Raw genomic sequence first — 18,483 nt, 5'->3', positions numbered from 1 at the left:
AAAAAATACTTTTTAATGGATTACCCAAATAAAGATCCGTCTCACAAAATACGACCCGTGAGACCGTCTCACACAAGTTTTTGCCTAATTATAGAGAGTTTAAAAATTTCAGCCTACATTTATTTAAGTAGGCAATTGAATCATATATATTGTTACGAGCATGTATTTTGTGAGTCGGTATGTCTATAATCATGAAACGAATCGATATGAGTCATATCTACAATTAGGGAGGTAAACAAATCAAACCGTTCGCGAGCTATTCGGAGCTCGGCTCGATAAAAAGCTTGTTTGAGTTCGTTTGTTAATCATATCAAACCAAGCTCAAGCTCGATTTTGAGCTCGACAACTTAATCAAACCAAGCTCAAGCCTAAGCGTATTCGGCTCGTGAGCTCGCAAACATGTTCGTTAATAGGCTCGCGAGCTCGAACTCGGCTCGTTTAGGTGGCTCGTAAGCTCGAGTTTGACTCATTTGTTGAGTTGACAAATAAAAATATTAGTACTAATAAAAGTTAAACTTTTATGTCTAATATAAAATTAGTTCATAGATATATTTAATTTTAACAAGCTCGAATCAAGCTCAAATTCGAGCTCAATTGTATGTTTTACGAGCTCGAAAACGAGTCGAGCTCAAGTCAGGCTTGTTAAATATGATAAACGAGCTATTAATAAACCAAGCTCGAGCCCGACTTGATTAACATGATAAACGAGCTTTTAACGAGTCGATCAAGCTTTTCACAAGTTTAGTAATTTCAAGACAAGTCGAATTCTAGCCTGATGATAAAAGCTCGAGTTCTATCAATCTTAAACGAGCCAAACTCAAGCCAGATTATAAAAGCTCGAATCAAGCTCGAGCTCGAGTTTGAGCTTAAATTAATCTTAAACGAGCCAAGCTCAAGCTTTATACTGTTCGGCTTGGTTTGGATCGTTTACATCCCTATCTACAATAAAAAATAATATTCATGGCATAAAAAATAATTTTTTTTAATATTTCAATAGGAGATCTGTCTCACAAATTGTTCCGTGTAATGGTTTCATCAAAGTTTTTGTGTATTGTTGTTAGCAAAATCGATTATATATATTGTTCGATGTGCAATAATTATCTCTATTAAGATAATGATCAATACATGACGCTTGATTTTATTACAATTAAAACTATTTGAGTTATACTATTATCACAAACAACATTTTTTGACAAAAACGACAAAACACTCCATTGATATCAAATTCAATAGTAGAATTCCTATAGAGGGTAAGGATTTTAGTTATTGAGAAAGTTATTGTTAGGTTACAATAATTGTCACTAATCAAAACGGTGATTGATACACAACGCATGATATATTGTAAGATTTAAAATATTTGAATTATACCGTTACCACAAATTATAAATTTGATAATACGACAAGCATCGATCCTAAGTGGCTATCAAATTTTCTAGCCTTTTGTTATACTCGAATTAATATATTCAATCAATCCGGAGAAAATTGTTTGGTCTTAGCTAAAGTTTAATAAATCAAGCAATCGTATGTCAAATATTTATTTCTTAACATCAATGCATGAATTCGTTTTGTTAGAGATACATCGACCCATTTAGAAGTTCGGATATATCAATCAGATAGTTAACCATTTACATTTTAAAAGGATGAACACATTAAAATAGTTCATCGACTATAATTGTATGCCTTTGCTACAAGGATAAACCGAAGGAAACACACTAGAAGTAACCTAACTTCAAAATATTTTCGAAGAAACATAATCAGAAAATATAGATCACAACGAAAACTGGAGAACACAAAAGAACTGAGGAAAAAAGGCCAGCCACAACAAAAATTAAAAGATGGATTACAATAATAATACCTCACCTTCAGTTATCTAATGCAACAACATATAGATTACAGAGAACTTCTTCGGTCATAATTCATCTATTACATCTATAGAGATTCATCTTTATAAGATAAAGTTTGGTTAATAAAATAACAGGCAGAACAACTGAAAAACTCTAATTCCAAACACCAAGATGGTGTGAATAAGGCAGGAAATGGCAAGGCCTACAATGAATCATGGTGTTTTCTCTCTTCTTGAATGGACCGAAAAATTCTAGCAACAGATTCAGTCGCGGATCCTGCCTTGTGAGGAACAACCTTAATCACCCGAGGGAGACTGGGGGGGCATTCAGGTTCGGTTGGAGATGTGGGAAAAAGTCGAAGTGCGCTTCTTTTATCCAAGACACTGCCTGACCCACTACTCTTCACTCTTTCAGTTGGACTACTTGCTGTGCTACCTTGTACTTCAATATCCTCGGGTAACTGCAGGTTTTCCCGGCCCGGCACAGAATTGTTCCTCTTGCTGGACAGATTGGCTAACTGGAATTGCCCTGGTATAGACGGCTGATTCACTTGCTCAACGGAAGAACTGGATAAAGAAGTTGTACTCATGACAGGCATCCCGAAAGCTGGAAAGTAGGGGTGAGAACCGGGGGATGGAAAAGATGGTAATTGGTACTGTGCATGTATAGCAGGAACTCCATATGCTGGAGTCATGAAATTATTGCTAGGAATCGCTGGACCCACATAGCCAGGGCCAGGATACGGTTTGTATACTAGTCCTTCGGAAGGGGACATAACAGGAACCAACCATTGTGGGCCATGTGGTTGATTAAAAGACCATGGTCTAGCTTGATTGCTAGTAATTCTGTAGTTTGGAGGCAACACATTGTTTTGAACAGAAGATAAATACGATTTCGCATTAGAATTTTCAGCTGAACCTTCTTCAGTGACGGGCTTTTTCGAGTCACCTTTTGGATTGGAAACACTGGGAAGAGCTTTATTGGGACAATCCAAGGGAACTTTTTTTTCTGACAAAGCCTTCACAGGTTTGCCTATACGGACAACATCCTCGAGCAAAAAATGCGGCAATGTGGCAATAGATTTCTGGACCTGATAAAAAGTTAATACGTGCAGCTTTATCATTATCATTAAACAAAATTAAATCACAAGAAAGGTCACAAATATATATATAATATTAATCTTGAAACCAGTTGACAACTCTAACCTTCATTAATCTATGCAATTCAAATACTTGATCAGCGAACACCCTTTGTTGACTGCAGTAACAACCAAAGAGCGGAAAATTGGTTAGGCTTGGCAGAAAAAATAATAAAGCATTGAGCCCATTAGCGTAATGTAGTCCTTGCAATGAAGGAGATCAAAATGGAAACTTTGAAGAGTATCATTTTGCCTTTTCATTTTATGAATTTCTCCACACACACACATGTATAGAAAGAGTTTTGATATGTTGTTCAACTATTACGCTGGTGACACTCAACTATTAGACGTAATGAAACATATCAAAATTGTACATTTTGTGTCCACCAATGAGGTGACACTCATCTATTAGTGTGTATATACACACACTTTGAAGAACATCTTTTTGCCTTTTCATTTTATGAATTTTCTCCATATATATATAGGCGTCACTGCCAACTAGAATTCCAGTCAAGTAAGAAAAGTAGCATCCATTTCGGTAAAATATGAAAATCTCACCCAAAATGTATAATAACTTACTTGACAATTGCCCGCCTGGCTTTCCAAAACCGTTTCTGACCAATTATGCCAACGACATCATCCGGTGTTATCTCCAGTCCGGCTATAGTATCAGTACTGTAAGTTTCAGACATGGTGTTAACCCTTGGCTGATCTTTATTAGGTTCATAAGTAAGATCTCTAGCCACAACAGAAGAAATTCTTTTATCCATGGTGGATATATGCTCGCCACATACGTCAGAATCATGCATATCACCAACAGGTTGAAACTCGTGGCAGACCTCTAATTGCACACTACCGTCACTCTTTGATCTTTCAATACCATCTAGCGAGTTAACTATTGTTTCTTGACATAGAGATGAAGAATTTGAGATAGCTTTATCCGGGTCAGCCACCAGCTCTTTCAATTTCTCTTCGCTTTGAATGCTGTCTTTTCGAAACTTGAACAAGGGATTGAGGTGAGAAATGTTGGAGGGGGGTGGTTTTTCCGCAATAAAAACATTTGTAGATTTACCGTGTTCTACACTTGCTTTGGAGTGTATGAAAATGGGAACTCTAAAGTCATCATCATCCGATTCCTTTCTTTGATCAACTAGTGTCAATGGATTACTTGAATCGGAAAATTGCTTGTACTGTTTCTCAGATTGATGCCTTGGCAGCAACTGCCGAGAAACAACAATACCCTTTTCATTTCCACCACCCTGCAAAAACAAGTTGGCATCAACAAAAATTAAGTTGCAAAAATGACATTCACATAAATCTTAGTGAGTGGCCCTTTATTAAGAACAAAAGCACAATCCAAGTTTCAATTTTCGAGTGTATCTTACATTCCTTGAACTGAACATCCATGGTTAGAGAATGGTCAAGAAAAGAAAAACGATAAATATGAAATACTTTTCGATTGTTCAAAACAGAACCAATGCCACAGTTAATACAATCTTACAAGACGTGTCCAGGCTCGAGGTGCAGCGAGACTCAACCCTCAAGCCGGGATGCAAGTCAAGGTTCAGGACTTAAATCACGCGCGTGCATTCAGAGTTAAACACGAGCTTCGGTACGCTTTAAAGGCTCGAGCCCCTCTTTAGGCGCGCCTTAAATGTAGGTATGGTAAATCCGGGGGAAGGTAAGGGTGATCTTTGTTTGCTTATAAACTAACGAATATTTGCTATGTTTTCGTGTGAGTTAAATAAAATATTTGAATGCGATGTAATGATATTCAAAGTTAGGATATATTATCCCTATGGCACCTCAATCTGAAAAGATGCAAGCCACATCTTTTACCTTTGACTTAGGCTCGATTCTCCTATGTGTACACCATAAATTACTCGTGTATCTAGTAACTATGACCAGGACTAATCAATCACTAGCAAGACTAAAAACTATTCACCACAGATCAGAAATTCTACAGGAGAGCTAAATTCTAATATGCAAGAACTACAATATAAAATTTTACGAAGTGCAATACAAACAAAATGAAGAAGTTTCCAATTCACCTGGCTCGATGATGGCACCAAATCCACCGTCCCAGTAAATCTTTGTGAAGGGATGCTCAGCTGCTCGTAAAGGGCCATCTTGTTTCTAGGTGGTGCTCTTGGCCCTCGCTTCTCAATCTCATTAACATGAAGCCTTGGAAACATAGGCCCCATCGTCTTATCCTCGTCTTTGCCTCTTTTCATCTTCAATGTTCACAATAAAACACTTTTATAGAACTGAATATACTCGAATTTCCGAATACCAGCTAGATATTAACTGTTTCACATACATTAAAAGAACCAAAAGTCATGAATACCAATATCACATCTTCTTTCCAAGAATCAAAGAGACAATCTACCCAGGTAAATGCAAATCTAACTAGGTCAAACCTAATCCGAAACCAATCCACTAGTTAAGCACCCAAATAGTGCTTCCCCTGATCACAAATGACGAAAAGCGGACAACCCAATAGCACATAAATATAACATATCCACCAAAAATAATTACTCTCTTTTTCTTGCAAAAAGAAAAAAAAATCAGTAGATTTCCTAGCAACACGGAAACAAGCACATGTGACGAACAATTTCTACCATCAACGAGAAGAAAACCTGATAAAACAAATACCTTTCACCAACAGGAAAAAAATCCAATCCAGAAGTTATTAAAAGGGAAATAAAAATGGATTCGGGAATTGGGGGAAAAAGGGTGGGCACGGATTCTTTCGCCCTTGGGAAGAGATAAATGTCAAGTGTGTGAAATGGGTAAGGAGCAAAAGTTCAGGAAATTGTGGTCCCAAGATTTGGATATAGATCAAACCTAGAAGCTCCTAAAGATATATAGAATCGTATCCATCAAAATCGATAGCATAAATTATTAGTTGCTCCAAAAGGTGAAATCGCTCGCTTTAGGCGTTCCTCACTTTTCGGCCCGACAAAAATGTGAGAGGAGGTAAATCATGGTGATTCAGCCAACCAGCAACAATTAGACCTTATACTACGCCGCGCACAAGAAGCTCCCCCTTATTGGAGAGAATTTAACTCCCACACTGCAACTTGTTAGACTCGATCTCTGGTCATTGCTCCAAGATTTATTGCTGCTGATCAACTGAGCTAAGCCCATGCGAGCAGCAGTAATTATTAGTTATTAGGATATTGAGTGGGTCTCATGTGAAACCGTCTCACGAATGTGAGACGGGTCAACCTTACCAATATTAACAATTAACCCGTAAGACCGTCTCACACAAACTTTTACCTAGGATATTTACATATGGTTGAACATAAGAGATTGAATATTAAATAATTAATGTGTGATAAAATATGTAATAATATTATTTTTGGATTATTTTAAAGAAATTTTATAAATAGGTCTATCAATTTGTGAAGAAAAACACAATTGAGTAGACAAAATTTTATAAATATGTATTTTAATATATTTTGTGATTTGAGATTTTTACTTTTTACCATAAATTTTTACTTTTAACACGTTATCAGCACGATACTCGAAGGTTCAATTCTCCATATTTTTCCAAGCTTTAAAACATGTGAAAAAGCCAACAATATTCAAAATTAATAATATTTATTTTACAATTTATTTATTTTTATTTCCAAACTCCAAAACACACGAAAACACAGCTCCAAAACACACGAAAACACGATGGGTTTGCCACTGTATCCAGCTCTTCTAGATCAAAGGTCTAATATTAGCTTGATCATGACATGTGATAAATAGTATTTTTTATGACACTTATGCTCGTTATTTTTTGATAAATCATGTTAATTAAATAAATTATTAGTATATTTATTATAAATTAATTAGTTATTTGGTTACAATACAAATTAGTAGTTAATTACAAATATTGATCTAGTACTTATATTACACAAGTATATTTCAATATTAATAAACTATTTTTCATGTACATAATTATAGTGGTTTGAGATAAAATGATGAAATAGATTTTATATTTTCAAATGGAAATGAGAGATATATATTGGAAATTTAAACTTTTATATGAATTTCAACTTCTTAAACCATAAAAATGTTAAGTTTTTTTTTTTACGAAAAAATGCGTGGATATTGTATTTTAAGATAATACTACTTATGTTTTTTATTTTAATTTATCATTTATTATCATTATTGCTACTGTAGATTTTCTTAGGAAATTATATTGAAATAATTTATCACATATAAGGGGCGGTTTTTTAAAATATCATTGTGTTTTTAAAAACTAAAAATAAATTTATTGATCATAATTTTCTCACAAAATTATTCAGATCATTTTAGTTATTATTAAAGTTTTGTATTTTTAAAGGGGTGAGTCTCATGTGAGACCGTCTCACGGATCATAATATGTGAGACGGGTCAACCCTACCCATATTCACAATAAAAGGTAATACTTTTAGCATAAAAAGTAATACTTTTGCATGGGTGACCCAACTAAGAGATTCGTCTCACAAATACGACCCGTGAGACCGTCTCATACAAGTTTTTGCTTTTTTAAAAAATGATTTGAGCAAAATAAGGGTAACACCCTTCTTCTATGCTTGACATGACTAATGATATTTATGCTCATAATTAAAATAGAGTTTGATAGATATATCGATATCTAGAACAATCCAAACTATGGGCACTAATTTGATGGTTTATAAAAATTTCGACATGATGTCCCTATATTTTGGACGATCCTATAACACAAGCAACAATTAAAATCAAATAACTTGTATTCCACAACTCATATATATAAACATAAACCCATTTACATCAGCATGATTACAAGACAGACATTTCGTCCACGATTTTTTAAATTCATTCTATATACGAACACACATCTTCACCGTTATACATATAGACATAGACAACTTAATACTTGTTTCAAACCCTAACATAAAATCAACAATAATACATATATGTGGAAGTCATGACAATAACATGTCCATGTTCTTGTCGAGATAAGAAACTTCACAAGCATCCATTGGTGAACCGACATCTTACTCATTTTCATTGCCTGCTCTTGTAATATATGAGCTACGTGAGTTTATAAAACTCAGTAAGTTGACATTTATACATGTCAAAATGCATAGAATGAGCATATATATCAAAGTCGTGATCAACAATGAATTCTTAAATCATTTCATATCATAAATTCATCCATAGCATGTAAACATTTTACTTTTTGTAATTGAACCTCATTAGTTGACCTTTACTACCGTACTTACTTTATTATATAGCTAATACTGTAATGACAGTCCGGGTGTCCTGTGACAACCCCACGATTCATGAACATGTATGGGCCAATAGGATTTGTGGCCTCAAAACCACTTATGATGTCACCGAGCTCGTATATCATATAATAACTTGTTTCATTCATTTAGTACAATTTTCATGTTCATATCATATCACATCTCTTGAACATTCGTGATCTTTCATATCTAATACATAACAATGAATATGTGATATGTTTTCATCAATAAACATATTAACAAATTACATATAGTAATAATCAATAAACATTTGAAACTCATAATATTACGCATGTATTACTTCAAAAACATGTCAACTTACTTTCCAAGCTTAAGAACACTAGTAGAATAAAGTTTCATGGTCCTACGCTGTAAAATACTTCAATAATTCCATCACTACCTTTATATTTAAGCATATGGTTAAAAGTTACTCTATATGGTCTTCTACATATGAAAACCAACATTCAATATGTGAATACTTACAACCGTAAAATGCTCTTGTGGTGGATAGTTCAATTCTAGCTTTAATTTGAGGAAGAAGAAAATACGAAAGATCACTTGAGAGGAAGAACTTGGCAAACCCTTGTTTTCTCCTTTATTTTTTATGGTGAAATGATGCAAAACTGAAACAATCGATCATTATCCATTGAAATCACAAAAATCATGTTTTTAACTCAAACTTTTGTCCAGGGGTGCTAGGGCGGTTGAAAATGGCCTCCCCGGGTGAGTCTTTCTGTTAAAATACCTAAAATTTGGTACAGAGGCGCCAGAGCGGTTAAATTTGACCGTTGAGAGGCCCACTGCACAGTCTCATCAGTGTTTGCTAAAAATAAACATCTTCCCTTCATAATTTGAAAAAAATGTGGTCAAATGAAAATTGTAGCTCTATGTCTTGACTTTCATCTCCAATTGGCCTCGTGTCATTTGAATATCCGAGTAAAGAGTTGTGATCATTCTCCCAACACGTGTCAGTGCAAAAACGACGATACACACGACACATTTTAGAGCACTTTTGGCTTGTCTTCCACAATGATTTGAACAAAACCCAAAACATGAAAGATGTAGCTCTATTTTTTTTTTTATCTTTTTAATGAACTTGGACTCGTATCAATGGGATTCATATTCAGATAATTATACAAAAAACCGTAAGAACTGCCATATTTTTCATCTCATTTCCTGCATTTCAGTACCAACATCCATTACACTAATTTATATACACGTTTTACTATCACTATTTAGACACATATTCATTCTCAATATATCATGGACAATGTAGAAACCATATTCAATCTCAATATCAATATATCAATCGATGTCAATATGTTCATATGCATAACACAAGGAGTAGTAGCTCATAATGAATCCGGTAAGAACATAAAGTAACCGGACATTACAATAAGTCTCTTGTAAGATAAGTTAAATTGGTTCATATCGTATTGTAAAATATAATATTTCTCGGTAAAAATTTAATATTTTTCAAAAGTCTGGATCTTTATCATAAAATTGACACATGTTATAATCTCGAGTTTTTGTATCAGAAGAAATATATATTTTTAATATACTCTGAAACCACGTATCTTAAATTGGAAGCGATGAGTTGTGGTAGATAATTTTCAATTAATAAAACTTAATTAGTTATTGTTATTAAATGACTTCGCTTTCAAGAATAATTTTCTGAATAAATCCAAACCGACCAAGGTTTCAAAAATCGTATGCTGCTAAATTGGTCTGGGCCTCTTTTGAATTGTTTGGGCCCTGTAGAGCTTCTTTGGGCCACCATAACATTATAAAAAATGATTCTGAATACGAAATCTTTTGATTTTATTTTATTTTTCGAAAACATAACACGTGACTCTTAGTTCCCGAAAAAAAAACATTTATAAAAATTAGGGAAAATTAATAAATCAAGTAAAACAAAGTTCAAATGTGTCGAATAAAAAATAATAATATTTATCATAATTATACAAAAAATAAATTTCAATCGTAATTTTATAACTTCCTTCAGCGATAAATTAAAATCTTATATTTCCACCATCAAAATCAGGATTTATACAGACTCTTTCTCTATGAAATTCCTCGATTCAATTTAGATGTGATTTTCGAACGAATGTTTTCATCGGATTTGTACATGGAGTAATATCAATTAATGACATACTACCATGATATACTCTGAGGGTGTGTTTAGTTGAGTGGATTAAATAAGGATAGATTAATAGTCAAATATTTATCGTTACAATTTTAAGATGTTTTAATAATCATTTTGACCCGGTTTAAGATCTAATTTTATTAATCAAATATCTATCCATAAAATTGGATCTTAAACCGGGTCAAAATGTTTATTAAAACATCTTAAAATTTTAACGATAAATATTTGACTATTAATCTATCTTTATTTAATCCACTCAACCAAACACATCATGAGAGTAATGTCGAGTTCGAACATTTTGCGAATCCAATCGAGAGCTTTGTTATTATTTTTATGTAACATTATGAACATAGTGGGATGAATACCTTAATTGGACGCACGTATTAATGATCGAATATAGAAAATCTAATCGTGGCACAATGTGGAGGTCGAATTATTGGGTAAAATACGATGAGAGTTATTTGGGAAAAGGTGGAGACAAAAAACATGTATTTCAATTTTTGTTTTTTTTAAAAACTATGCTTAATTTAATATTATGTTTTTGAATTTTTTATATTGGCACCATCCGCCAATGAACATTTTTTGTATTTTTCCAAGTATATATTTCATTTTTTTCTCCGTGGTCCCAAATATATACTAAAATTTCTACATGTTTTTTAATTTTTTTATCAATATTTCATTATTAACTAAATTTTAGAAAATATGCAACCAATTTTTGAATGAATCAAATATGAGTAGAATATTAAATTTATTTTAAACTTTGCTTTTTTTCTTAATCTGTAAGAAAAAAACATACAATATATATACACACACACACACACTTAAATATATATAGATTAAGAAAAAAAGCAAACAAAAAAATATATATATACACTTAAATATATATTCGATATAGTCAATTCCTATAATTTTTTTAAAAATAAATAATAATAAAAATAGAGTCAAATGAAGTAGGACACTCTTGTCCAAAGGGGTTGTTGGCATGTCATCGTTCGGCCCCGACAACATTAATGCGGCTAGAAAAGTTATACTTCGAGGTTCATAAAAATAAAAATAAATAAATAAAGCAATAAATAAAATAATAATTTTATAATTGTTTTCCTAATAATCGTCTACCACAGAATCATGTGCCCATTATTATTATTATTGTTATTATTAATATTATTATCTAGAAGGTTAACAGATAAATTCCTTAATAAACCCAAAATATTATGAAACTACAAATAAAAGAATAAGAGAGGAAATCCCCGGCCAATTAAATAACGAATATTTATTGGAGAATAATTTATTAAAAATAATTAATAACTGAATTTGACATTTTTGTAAATAACATCTTAAATTTATATATTCTTGAGTATTATAAAGTAAGAACATGATATAAATATTTTTATTGTATTTAAGTGAAATTTGTGCTCGTGAAACAATTTATATTTTGGTTAATTAATGCATTATTTCATCTATCTTTTTACTAACTAATTTCTAGAAATTTTGTTTTTATTAATTATTATGTCCCAATACATTCCATACAGTTACCATTAGCGGTGAACAAGATTTCGGTTAAATCGAAATAACCGATCAAACCGAGTCAATTCGGCAACTTGGTTCGGTTATTTCGGAAATTCGATTTTCAAATTAAAAAAATTCAGGTTGTATCGGTTAGTTCGGTTCGGTTACGGTTTTCAAAATTTTTAAATCGATTAACCGAATTAACCGATATAATAAATACTATTATTTAATAAATTTTTATTATTTATCAATTTTTATATATTTTTTAATTTGTAATTTTAATATCGATATAATATGTATTAATTGTGTTCAATAAAACTTATGCATTTATAATGTGTGTGATTTTATGTTTTTATACATCTGTGTAAATTGTAATATTCAAAAAAAATTATATATACACTTAAATTTAAATCACATTTTTTTAGGGTGGGTGGGATGAGCTGGTCAACCAAACGACTCGTTTTAATGTCTTTAACTATATTAAGTTCGTCCGAAAATGAATAAAATTGCTTATTTTTATATTACATACAATTCTGACATTGTGTGTAGATACTAAATAAAAATAGCATCTAAATACTTTTGTTTCCCCTAAATAAGAATAAATCGTTTGCAGAGTAAGTAACTTATTAATTAAGATAAAAACTTTATTATTATTTTTTATTATGAAAATCAACAGAGTTTATCTGTCGAATAAAAATTGGTCAAATTATATCACTACAAACCTACTCATTGATTAAACTTACAATAAAAGTATTTCACCAATTCCAGCACCCACAGCGGATCCCCTTTTTTAAGCACGCGAGTATCTTAAGAAAAACACAATCTTTAGAGCCATCTTACCAAAATTCCTCTGGATTCTCCACCCACGTATATTTTTTCACGTCCCGATTTTTGTTCTCACTTTTCACCGACGATTTTTGTCTAGTAATAATCGGTTCTTTGATTTATTCTCTCCAGCAATTTCATCCGGACGTTTAGTTTGGCGTGTTTTTAGCGAGGGAGACTGAATCAAGGAAATCAGATTATTGGTCTGTCCAATTACAGTGAAAACTGCAGATTTGCGGGTTTTGATTACCTTGAATCTGGTTCCGCGATTTTATGTCCGAGAACTTTTTGTCCTACCGTGTTTATCTTTTTTTAAAGTTATGGTAGTGACCTTGACGGGTCACTCGTTTCTTTTGTTAATGTATGGTACGTCTTTATAGCTTTTTATGAGTTGAAAGGTTTCTAATAGTTGGCAATTTTTTTCTTCGCACTACAAGGTAACAACTTTGAGTACCCAATAGCTTCCCCTGCCTTGCTGCCTAGGAAAGATCACGCTTTGGTTTTATATATTATTGGGTAAATTTCTTTTTTTTTTTGGATCTATTTGATCTTGGAGTTACAAAAAAAATTATGGGTTTTAGGTTTTATATGTGAAAAGTTTCTCAATTGTGGGATTTTTCTTGGTGCTATCCATTGAACAGATTGATTAGGCGGATTGAATCATTCTAGGTATATGTGAATTGCCTCTTATTCAGGAATTGGGCTTGGATTTTCTTGGGTTAAGTTTCTTCCTTTGGAGGGTTTTGTAAGCTGGGATTGGAATTCTCAGGGGAATTTATTTGGTGTAGATTGTTCTCTAAGTTGGATTAGAGATATTATATACATGGAAGAAGGCAAGGATCCTAATGTTGTGAACCGGGTAGGCCATTCTAGGGTTTTGCCACACAGATTGCTTCGATTGCTGGTACCTTTTCTTGTTCTGTGTTTTACATTCTCTGTAGTTAGTATCTACATGATTAGATATTTTGGAGCTTATAATACAGAGGCTATTTCGAGGCCTAGATTGGTGCCCTGCCCTGAAGAAGGGAAAAATTTAGACAATTGGATCAAGCCTCCTTCTGATGCAATGCACGGAATGAGTGACAAGGAGTTGTTTTGGAGAGCATCATTGGTACCTCGAGTCAAGAAATATCCATTTGAAAGGGTTCCAAAGATTGCGTTCATGTTCTTGACTAAAGGACCATTGCCATTATTTCCTCTTTGGGAGAGGTTTTTCAAGGGGCATGAGGGGCTGTATTCCATCTATATTCATTCCCTACCGACTTTTAAGGCTGATTTCCCTTCATCATCCGTGTTTTATGGGAGGCAAATACCGAGTCAGGTATGTGTAGTGCCATTTTCTTTTTTATGTTGAATTGAATGTTCTTTCATTTGTTAGCATCATAACTGATTTTATTGTAGTTAGAGGACACCATTAACTTAAGTCCTTGCCGATGTGGGGCTTTTTTGCTGCTGGTCTCCAATGTTTGCTCTGTCCACGATAGGGAATAGGCATACCTATTATTTCCTGAGTAACCTCAGCTGGACAAGCTTGTTTTGTGATAATCTTGTGAAGTAGTTTATTCAGTGTCCTATTGTTAGTTGTAAATGTATATGTTATTGGATTTAAGTAAATCTTTAGGCTCCTTTGTATCATCTCCCCTTTTTATGGTAAACCTTTTTACTTGGGTAATAGTTGGGGTGAATCAAGCTGTGCAGGCGCCAGGCAGCCAGTTACATGTGATCATCTGTATCTCTCCTTGCTTATGTATGCAGTATGTTGATGGAATATTCTCAGCAGATGTTCTACCAAATAACATATTGTGTCAAGACATAGCGTTCAATTAAATATTGTGCGATCTGTTTTATCACTTTTAAATCTTGGGTTAGAGCCTTGGGAAGAATATATTTCTTTGTTACTTCACACAGGCTGATAGGCATGTCTTTAGAGACCGTAGGAGCATATAGGCATCCTCTACAGAATGTAAGACTACTTGCTTGCGGGTAATCCAGAAGTTGTAACCAATTATCATGAATAATCTGGTCTTTTAATCTATACCAATTTAAGCCCCATTCCTCGATTGCTGTACCACATCTATAACTATACAGTCTATACCGAACAACTTGAGCATTGATGCTACCAACATAGGGCACAACATGTAAAAGGCTTTCTATTTGAGCATGCTGCCCAAACTTCAAGGAGAAGAATGAAAGCCCCTAATATTATAACGCACGATCTGTACTTGGTTTTGGTTTAATCTTATCGAGCTCCTTATGATGCATGGATTCTGTGTTTCAGGTCTCGGAATGGGGAAAGATGAGTATGTGTGATGCCGAGAGAAGACTTCTTGCTAATGCCTTACTTGACATTTCCAATGAACGATTCGTCCTGCTCTCTGAATCTTGCATCCCCCTTTACAATTTCACAACAATCTACAACTACTTAACGAGGTCCAAATATAGCTTCATCGGTGCATTTGATGACCCCGGGCCATATGGGAGAGGACGATACAACTACAACATGTTACCAGAGGTTAACATTACCCAATGGCGCAAAGGATCTCAATGGTTTGAACTCAACCGAAAACTGGCTCTCTTTGTCATCGAGGACACAAAATTCTACCCAAAATTTTTGGAGTTCTGCAAACCACACTGCTACGTTGACGAACATTATTTTCCGACCATGTTGACAATTCGTGCACCAAATCTCTTGGCAAACCGAAGCATCACTTGGGTAGACTGGTCAAGGGGTGGGGCCCATCCAGCGACATTCGGCAGCACAGATATCACGGAGGAATTCATGAAGAGGGTTCTTGAAGGGATGGAGTGCTCATACAATGATAATTCCTCTTCAGTATGTCATCTTTTTGCAAGAAAGTTCTCACCAAGTGCATTGGAACCATTATTCCTGTTGGCACCAAAGTTCTTGGGATTTTGACATGGAAAACGGTACAGTGCAGTTAGGATTATACAGCGCCCGCATTTTGAACTTCTTCTAGTTGTATAGGATATAGAGCCCTAATCGTAGTTTGTCCTCAAGATCTTGCGAATATAGATATTTGTTTTTTTGCACATACGTCCTTTGACATGTTTAAATTGCATAAACACCAGTTGGTCCGCTTCGTCCTAGTAGCTTTGTTACGTCTGTCGAATAATGATTTGATTTTGTATACATAATTGAAGAAACTTCAGAGTAACTGAGTCTGGTCGCGGCGCCGCGTAGATCAAATTTTATGAGCAACAGCCGGGCCAGGAATCCGGGCTTAATTTCACGAGTCTGATTGTTCAACCGTCAGAGTGAATCTAATGGTTGATATTTGTTCTTAGATGTGGGTACATGTTTGAAAACTATATGCTCAAAATTTGAACCTTTTTATTTTAGTAGGTACGCATGATAAGAGCTAATCTCACATTTTCAAGCAGAAATTGTTCCCATTGAGTTACTTCCAACCAAATTAATGACACCGATTCAAATAAATTTAGGATTCGTACTGAATTCGAACACACTTAATGCATTGTGTCAGAAATTGTTTCAAATTAATGACAATTTAATATATATCTCATCACGAAAATAAAATGACTTGGGGGCATTCGTTTGTTTTACCATAAATAGGGCTCAATCAAAATAATTCGAACGGACTATATAATTAACTAGTTTAGTGTACCTCAATTAAACGTAGGAAACATTACCAGAAGTGGGTTAGAAAAATCCCCGCCAATAGTATCAAAAAACAAATGTTTTTTTCCCTGTTATATTAATTTCATTGTAAAAAAACACGTCCAAATTGTACGAAACGTTGAAAAATTCCAACATACTGATATTGAATCAAAATATAAGATAACAAGCTCAAGAGATATTTAAGTTGATGGAGGAAATGAGTATTTAACCAGTGGTTATGAGTTCGATTCTTCCTATCAATACTTTTTTAGGTGAATTGTCGCACATGACTTGCTCGGTGCGATTTATTTGGCTAGTTCGAATTTGGATTAAGTGAAAAAGACGGAACTGCTAGGTCTCCGGCTATAAAAAATGTGCTTTTACTTTGATTCACTCAATGTGGTTAGTGCTATCAACTTCATGACAACTTATTGTTGGAAATTCAGGAAGTTTTTAGAGGTCCAGAAATGTTATCTAGAAACCAAATGAGGATATCAGATAAGGAAGTGGCGCACTATCTCGTCCGATATGTCTTTCGATCAGATACAAATATTGAATAGTCTCACAATGATTTCCCTAATTAGTTTTCTAATATTGTATGTGATGATTTATTGTCTTCGTCTCATTTGTGTTATTCTCAAAAAACAATTCCAGCAAATGAACAATTTGAGCCGTTGGCACAAAGATTTCAGGGTTGTTTTTATCCCATTAATGCCAACAAAGAACGATCGAGTCTCAACGTGCATCCATGTGAACAACATGAGCGTAGCTAGGAACAGCTAATAAGGAGAGGGTGAAAACGTCATTCCCCAACATTGAATCACTTTATGCGACGTCGTAACCACCCTGGCGAATCGTTGTTGTCTGCCACTATATCCAGCTGTCACTCCCCCAATGGGTGGTTTACATATCCGGGCAGCTGCCCGCAAAACATTCCCTCTGCCCGAAACCTGGCACCTCAAATCCCAGCAGTATAAATCCAGACCCTATCCCTCTCTCAGCTCCGCCAATTACTTTCAGAGATATTCTGTGCTTCATTCTCTCTAACGCGAATACACAGGCAGGAGCTGGAAGCGCAATGGCGGTGACACAGTCCAGAATTTTCATCGTTACGATGTTGTCTGTCGCGATCTTCGCTATGATCGCGAGCTCTGCAGCTCAAGAATCACCGGCCCCGGCTCCTGATTCATCCGCCGGTATCCCATTACCCTCCATCGCCGCCGGTTGCGCCGTCGCCGTAGTTTCGTTTGTCTTTGGCTCTGCGCTCAGGATGTGAACGCCTTTACGGAACTCCTACACGTATTGTGGAGTGCTTCTACAGGCCGGGGCTTTTTTTAGTTGATTCGCTTTTCTACTGCATATCTGTTGATTTGGTGTGTGGCTAATTGTCTGTGATCATATTTCGTTTCAGGGGATTGTATAAGAATTAATTATCGATTTATTTTTATTTTTTTATGTGCATTTTATGAATTCGTTTGATTTACTGTTATATGTATGATATTTGTTTCGTTGTGGTTCTATTCTGGTTTCATACTTACTAGGGTTCCCGCAACTTTCCACGAACGTCGATTCAAAATTTGAATCCTTCTTGAATTCTTTTAATGCTTTAAATTCATAGATAAGAGTATAACAGGTAATTATCATTTTATTCTACGCATTCCATCGGAACATTATATATATGTCATATTTCTTTCATCACATTTTCCAGAGTTCGAAATATTTTTACATCAATTGTTTTTTGAAGAAGTTTTGATGCCTAAATCTTAAAATATTCATCTCAAAGTAATAAAACGACAGGCTTATTAACCTACACTTTTTGCTATTTTTGAAAAGTTACATGTGTGTTGAATTCAAGATTTCATTAACGCAGCAGCAACTTATACTATGAGAATCTGAATATAATAATATTAAAACATTGAAATTCTGGGTGATTCGAATTTTTAATTTGAGGGAGACCACCAATTATGACTTGTCAACCTACTATTTGGATCAGTTTGTGGATGCAGTGTATTGAGATGATGAGTCCATAATATTTTCCTTTTTACTTGTATATAGATATAGTCGGATGAGTCTATACGAGATCGAAAGATCTATTTTTTATTTTTTGTATTGTATAAGAT

The 18,483-nt window shown here is 34.2% G+C and overlaps 2 protein-coding genes across 3 annotated transcripts; one reads left to right on the top strand and one right to left on the bottom strand.

Moving 5' to 3' along the window:
- Positions 1 to 1,820: 1,820 nt before the first annotated feature.
- LOC140834381 (ELF3-like protein 2) lies at positions 1,821 to 5,822 on the bottom strand. 2 transcript variants are annotated; one of them, XM_073199223.1, is made up of 5 exons: positions 5,638 to 5,822; positions 5,034 to 5,289; positions 3,562 to 4,241; positions 3,050 to 3,101; positions 1,821 to 2,934 (listed from the first exon to the last, which is right to left on the bottom strand). In XM_073199223.1, exons 2-5 carry the CDS (start codon positions 5,214 to 5,216, stop codon positions 2,047 to 2,049), a joined length of 1,803 nt encoding a protein of 600 aa, XP_073055324.1. In that variant the 5' UTR covers positions 5,217 to 5,289; positions 5,638 to 5,822; the 3' UTR covers positions 1,821 to 2,046. The 2 variants fall into 2 exon arrangements, with proteins under 2 accessions (XP_073055324.1, XP_073055325.1); XM_073199224.1 differs by having other exon boundaries at positions 5,034 to 5,216.
- Positions 5,823 to 12,658: 6,836 nt separating this feature from the next.
- Positions 12,659 to 16,131, top strand: LOC140834380 (glycosyltransferase BC10-like). The gene is made up of 2 exons (XM_073199222.1): positions 12,659 to 14,047; positions 15,005 to 16,131. The coding sequence occupies exons 1-2, from the start codon at positions 13,550 to 13,552 to the stop codon at positions 15,641 to 15,643; spliced, it is 1,137 nt and encodes a 378-aa protein (XP_073055323.1). The 5' UTR covers positions 12,659 to 13,549; the 3' UTR covers positions 15,644 to 16,131.
- The last annotated feature ends 2,352 nt before the right edge of the window (positions 16,132 to 18,483 follow it).

The sequence above is a fragment of the Primulina eburnea genome, chromosome 6 (genome assembly GCF_022965805.1).
Source record: "Primulina eburnea isolate SZY01 chromosome 6, ASM2296580v1, whole genome shotgun sequence".
Taxonomy (NCBI): Eukaryota; Viridiplantae; Streptophyta; class Magnoliopsida; order Lamiales; family Gesneriaceae; genus Primulina; species Primulina eburnea.
This window is presented reverse-complemented; position numbering and strand designations above follow the sequence as displayed.